Source organism: Camellia sinensis, chromosome 7 (assembly GCF_055761805.1).
Source record: "Camellia sinensis isolate YWXY chromosome 7, ASM5576180v1, whole genome shotgun sequence".
Taxonomy (NCBI): domain Eukaryota; kingdom Viridiplantae; phylum Streptophyta; class Magnoliopsida; order Ericales; family Theaceae; genus Camellia; species Camellia sinensis.
Genome location: NC_138967.1, coordinates 117,241,777 through 117,248,589, shown reverse-complemented (window position 1 = coordinate 117,248,589; position 6,813 = coordinate 117,241,777). Strand labels below are relative to the sequence as shown.

Sequence of the window (6,813 nt, the reverse complement as noted above, 5' to 3'; positions counted from 1 at the left end):
ATGTCGGCTCATAGCGAAGCAGAACGTGGGCCGCCCTCCCCTGTTTCTGAAGACTCGGACGACCGAAATATTTGAGCGTGACTTTGATTTCCGAAAGAACGGCGTCGTCGGTTGAAGTCAGGACTTTTTTCAAATCGTCTCCTGCACAAGCAAAACCATGAGGTCTTAAAAATGAAGCTTTATAAATATAACCAAAAAAATAAAAATAAACACCAGAAGCTATACGCCCACCTGGTTCGCCCTCCGTCTAGGAATAGGATTGAGGCGATCCTCGTCTTCACCAAATTCCCAGTTACCTTGGACAACGACCATAACATCATCGACTCGTTTCCCAGAACTGGAAAACATAGTCACTAATTGATGGTCGGTGTCCTTTGCCCTAAGGAAATAACGTTCGTGCCGACTAGAAGACTTGGCCAAGGCATAACAATGCAAAATAGCAGGAATGCCGAGGTTAATCCTAAGGCGACGGTTTAGTTCTATCATCCCCATTACGATTCTAAAAAAGTTGACATTGGGTTGGGAAGGGATTAGACCCCAATGACAAAGCACAACCCTAAGGAATAGGTGAAGGGGGAAACGGACTCCACCCTCTGTGATTGATAGGAGAGGGAAGACGATCGTGGTTTCGTCAGCCCTCTCCATATCGAGGGTGCCGTTTGTCACTCGTGACAGACGGACGTCATCAGGAATGGAAAAATGGCGCCGGAAGCCAGAAATTCGATCTGAGGAGAGAAGATCTTTCAAATGTTTTTCCATTTCCTTCAGCCTATAGGAATATGCTAAACCAAAAACAAACCAAGAAAAAGGATTCAAAGTAGGGAGGGAGAGAACTTACAAGAGACGAAGAGGATAGTGAAGGAAAGGAAGTTGCAGAGGTAATTCGAAAGGCAGTCCAGCGACGAGCATCTAAAAATGTGTATGTATTTGAAAAGACGTCAAAATTTTAAATCACAATAAATAGAAGTGTACGAAGGGGCGGGAAGTTGAAATGATAACCGAGGAGTGTGTGCTCAGACATCTGCATTGGAATGAGGTCGGTCGCCGAATTTCGGCTCTGACTTTTCGAATTTGAAACCAAACACTCCAGCCAACTGTCGTTACTGGAGTGCTTGGGGGGCAATTGTGGGGGCCGAATATTAGGAGTCATAAAGAGGCCGAATAGTTGAACTTGGAGAGTCGAAATATATATAGCACTCGGTCCCATCTCGCACGTTCAAATCCTATCCTATTTGGCCAAATAGCTGGTTGAGCAAGGGGCCGAGTGAAAAGTAGTTTGCTACAAAAGAAGCCGAATGGCGAATTGAAAGTGGGCCCAATCCCGAGGCCAAAGAAAGAAAAATATATAAATAGAAGAACATCAGCCAGAAAGAGGTATGCGAGAATCAATATGCTTAAACTTAAAAAACAAGTAATCCAGAGAGAGTAGAGACTAACTTGTCTGTCGGAGAGCTAATTCCGGCACCCCCGACCAGAGTGTTCATTTCTTTTCAGGTGACAATCTGAGGATCGCGAGCGTCCCCCAGGATCAGAAGAGTATTTCCAAACCACTTCCCCACATACATTTTAAAGGATTAGGTGTTTTCATGCAAAACCATATGAGTATGCAATTAACTTTATTTTGAATTTATTATCTGTTTTCTTTTTCAAAAAAATTATATGAATTTTTGTTATACTACTTGAATATTTTTAACTCAGAACTCAACAAAACTATTTATAATATGTGTGGTAATCCTATTAGTCCTCAAAGTCAAAATTATATCTCATCTAAGGTAATGCAATAGAATTTCGTGAGTTTTTTTTTTTTTTTTACATACATATTCCTCACTTGCAAGTGCTAGACATTGATGAATTTATTTATGGCATAGTTTCTCAATAAATAATAATAATAATAATAATTTTAAAAGCAAAATCAATTCAGAATAATGTGACAAGTCTTAATTTTGTCATTTAAAAAAAAAAAAGAACTCTTTGTGGGAGCAGAATAAATAAGATTATTTAGAAAGCCTAAAAACTGGCCCATTTGGAGAAGGGGCCATGTACAAATTAGCCAAAAAATCGGTCCTCTAGCCCAATGGCCCGTAGCAGATGAAAAGGGGCCTAATACAAGTCGGCCCGTGCTAGGCCTATCTAGGAAGGGCTGTAGCTTAATAAAACCAAGTTGAAGGGCTAGAGCCATATATCCTATGGGATGTATGGGGGCCCAGAGATGGGGTCAATGTTTCCAGTGGACCCCTGGAGAACATTATAAAAGGAGAAGCTTTAATCAAAGGAAAGGTAGATAACTTGTGAAAAAAGTAAGATCAAGGAGAAGACTATCTAGTTCGTAGAGAAGAGATGATTAAGAAGGTCTGTTTGGAGTATTTCCAAATTCATTTCACCATAATTGGCGCTGTCTGTGGGAATACTCAAGCTCGTTCATGGTAGACATAATAGATGATCCTTCGCTCGTTGCAGATGATGTTACACCAAAAACCATGTTTGGTCTGGAAAATATCACCACACAAAGAGCCCTAAACTTTGACCCAGTAGCTCAATTCTTTCCTTCAACCTCGGTGTAGGAAACCATGCAGACAATGATGAACCAAGCAAAACAAAACAAACAACGTCTGGAAGATATGGCGGTTGATAATGAACGTTTACGTAAAGAACTGGCTCTGGAGTTAGCAAAGTCCTAGCAGACCATACCACATCACGACCGGGGTTGGTCTCCAGAGAAGAAGAAGGATAATAAACAGCGTTGGCATCAGAAACATGATAGCAGCAATACCTCCAACTCATCATCTTAGGAGCCTAGGAAAAAGGGGCGAGTTGACATGTCTAGCTCATTTGAGGGATGTCCATATGTGCGGCACAAGTGAGGAAAAATAGATGATGGCTCAGATGTAGAGGACAATCATGATCATTTCGTATGACAAATCGTAAGGGCCGTATTGCTTAAAAAGTTCAAAGCACTGGCGTTTACCTTGTATGATGGTAAATCAGATCCTATGGATCACATTTGCCATTACAAGCAAGCGATGACATTGCACGCTGATGATGAAACACTTATGTGTTGCATGTTTTGAACAGCCTGGGACCGTTGGCCGTTAGATGGTATTATAAACTTGAGCCGGCCTCAATGAAGAGTTTCCATTAGCTCCAAAAATCCTTCAGGGTAAGATTTATCACCAACGAGATCCAACTAAAGCAAGCCGACTCGCTTTGGGCAATGCAAATCAAGCCAGAAGAGACCCTCCGTGAATACTCAGTGCACTGCTAGGAATGTTTCAACTTGGTTGACGATGCCTGCAATGATTCCATGGCCATCATTGTTTTTAAGATAGGCTTACACCCCGATAGTCTGCTTAGAAGCTCATTGACCAGATGACCTCCCAAAACAATCTAGGCCTTAATGAAAAAGGTTGAGGAGTACTGCAAGGTGGAGGATGATGTCTTCCGTGTCAAAGATAGTCAGAAGGTCCTGGATACAGCAGCACATATCTTGGTACAGCCGATAAGTGTTGCACCACCAGAAAGGAGCCTTGAGCCGCGAGGCATGCCAAAATGAGAAAACTACTGAGATCCACATCAATCAAGGGAACAATATTCATGCCGATCGACCGAGTAATATCAAGTGGAAAGTGGATACCCCAGACAGTCCGACAAGAAGTATACTAAGTTAACCGAGCCGATAAGCAAAATCCTTCCCAAAATCCAGTATCTACCGTTCTTTAAGTGGCCGGCCAAGATGATTAGGCCCCCCAACACAAGACAGAGAGATCGGTGATGTGAATACCACAAGGACCACGACCATGAGACCGACAGATGTTACGCCTTGAAGGACCATCTCTAAGAATTGGTATATGATGGCCGACTAGTTCAGTACCTTTCCCATAAGGTCAACGCACAAAACACAGTGGCTCTACACCAGGACTCACCTTCACTTGGTGTGATTCATATGATATATAGTCTTCTGCTGCCAAACAACATACATATGATTCAGCTACAACCATGCCCATCCAAGCTGTGTACACCGGTCAAATGGCCTCATCAGACTAGCAAGATTAGCTTCAACGACACAAATCATAAAGGGATGATCCTCTTTCATGATGATGTCCTTGTCATTGAGTTGCGAGTAAATAGATTCATCGTCGAATGCGTTTTGATTGATCAGGGGAGCACCTCAAAGATAATATACTACAAAACATTTCTTAAGCTCGGCTTTAATGATTCAAACCTATTGCCGGCCGAATATCCCTTGTTCGACTTCAACGCCAACCTCGAATACCCTCTGGGCAAGGTCACAGTTACGGTGCATGCAAGCACCAGGACAATTGACATGGAGTTTTTGGTCATCAAGCTTCCATTGCCGTACAGTGTAATCATGGGGAGAACCTAGTTACACGCAATGCAAGCCATACCAAGCACTTACCACCAGCTGTTCTACTTCCCAACGCAACACCGCATTGAGCATATTCAAGGCTCTCAGAAGTCGGCGAAAGAATACTAGCTTACTGCTTCCGTGAAGAAGCCAAGGGACATGGAACTAAACTCGATCGAAATTCTAGAGCAAGAAAGCGTCGAGGATATTGGAAAATCCCCCACTGATAAGGAAACTGAAGATCTCAATCAGATTGGAATCACAGATGAACCAGATAAATTCTTCATGATCGACACGTGTCTCGATATCGATGAGCGACAAGAATTGGTTTCATTTCTACTCGGCAATATTGATGTGCTCGCTTGGACATCTTACGAGATGCTAGGAGTGGACCCCAGTGTAGCACAACACCATTTAAATGTCGACCCAAAAGCTAAACCTATCATTTAGAAGAGTCGTTGATCGGCAAACAAGCATACCTTGGTCGTTGTTACCGAAGTTGACAAGCTTCTGGAGACTGGAGCGATCCGCGAAGTAAATTACCCCCATGTCGTTGTTCAATACCGTTGTTGTAAAGAAGAAAAGCGGATCTTGGCGTGTCTGTGTGGACTTCATGGACTTAAATAGGGCCTATCCCAAGACTATTTCCCCCTTCCCAGAATCGACCAACTAGTGGATGCAACTGCGCATCACCTATGCACGACCTTCTTGGACGCATATAGGGGTTACCACCAAATTGCCATGCATCTGGAGGACTAGAAAAAAATGGCATTCCTCACCCCGAGGGGATCTTATTGCTACAGAGTCATGCCCTTTGGCCTGAAGAATGCCAAGGTAATATATTAGAGGCTAGTCACCGCTATGTTTAACGAACAACTCAACTGTACCATGGAAGTGTATATCAACGACATGTTAATAAAATCGAAAGAAAAGCATGCTCACTTCGCCGACTTGGCCACAACTTTTGACATTCTCTAGAAATACAAAATGAAACTCAACGCCTTGAAGTGGGCATTCGTTATCGGATCTGGAACATTCCTTGGCTATATCTTGAACCATCATGGAATAGAGGCCAATTCAAAGCAGATTACGGCCATTATAGAACTCGGATCACCTCAATCAATCAAAGAAGTTTAGAAATTGATGGGGATGGCTGCGACTCTCAACAGATTCATCAACCATTCTTCGGATCCTTATAGACCATTTTTTCACACGCTTCGGCAGGGAAAAGCATTTTAGTGGACCCCCGAATGCCAAACCGCCCTAGACGAATTAAAAGATTATCTCCGTTTTGTACCACTCTTAGCAACTCCATCGCTGGGTGACCCACTCATCTCGTATCTTCCAGTATCGGATTGGTCGGTTATCTCTGTGTTGCTGAATAAAGTACTCAGCGAACAAAGGCCCTTCTTCTATGTTAGCAAGGTGATGGTGGACTCCGAGACACGATACCTACCATTGGAAAAGCTTATCCTGGCCCTTGTGGTGGCCGTTAGGAAATTAGTGCACTATTTCTAACACTAGACGATAAAGGTACCGACAGGCTACCCTTTTCGAACAGTATTTCATAGTGTGAAATCGTCAGGGTGTGTCTCAAAATGGGCATTAGAACTCGGCCACTATGACATCCAATTTTTGCCCAGAACGGCTGTCAAAGGACAGGTTTTGACCGATTCTGTTGCAGAGTTTATGGGATGTCATGCCGACTTCGAGCTAGAACAACTAGCCCTCTGACCACAACAAGAGTGGAGAATGTATGTCGGGCATATTTAGCAGATGTATTGTGATATATCAACTAACCAGCATGGCAATGGGGTAGGAGTAATGATCATGACCCCCAAAAGCACAATAATTGAGCAAACAGTCAAAATAGGTTTTGATATGTCAAACAATGAGGCCAAATATGAAGCTTTGCTAATCAGCCTATGTAATGCACTTCGCCTCGACGCCAAACAATTACAGGTCTTCTGTGTCTCAAAGTTGGTGAAAAACCAATTGAATGGGGAGTATGCGGCTAAAGACGATCGAATGGCAGCCTATATGAAGACAACAAATTCTTTGCTCATAAAGTTCGACCACCGCAAGCTGAATCAGATTACTCGTGATCAAAATACCTATACGGATGCCCTTGCTTGTTTGGCTTCTGCATCAATTTGGAAGTTAAACAAACCATTGAGATAGAATTCATCCCAGAGCTGAGTATTACCTTCCCCAATTTTGTTTGTGTCAACGTCATTGACCTGGGGCCGAGTTAGATGGATCTCATCGCCGCGTTTTTATCCTCAGAACAGTTGCCAACAGATAAGAAGGAAGCCCATAAGCTACAGAATAAAGCCCTGCGATACGATTGGATCCACATGGAAAGCTCTACAAGAAGTCTCTCTTAGGGCTGTATTTGGAATGTGTTCATGCAGACAGAGTGGAGGATTTCTTGGCCAAAATACACAAAG

At 43.0% G+C, this 6,813-nt stretch overlaps 1 protein-coding gene across 1 annotated transcript; it reads left to right on the top strand.

Moving 5' to 3' along the window:
- Positions 1-6,139: 6,139 nt before the first annotated feature.
- Positions 6,140-6,544, top strand: LOC145796056 (uncharacterized). The gene has a single exon (XM_082881042.1). The coding sequence runs from the start codon at positions 6,140-6,142 to the stop codon at positions 6,542-6,544; it is 405 nt and encodes a 134-aa protein (XP_082737168.1).
- The last annotated feature ends 269 nt before the right edge of the window (positions 6,545-6,813 follow it).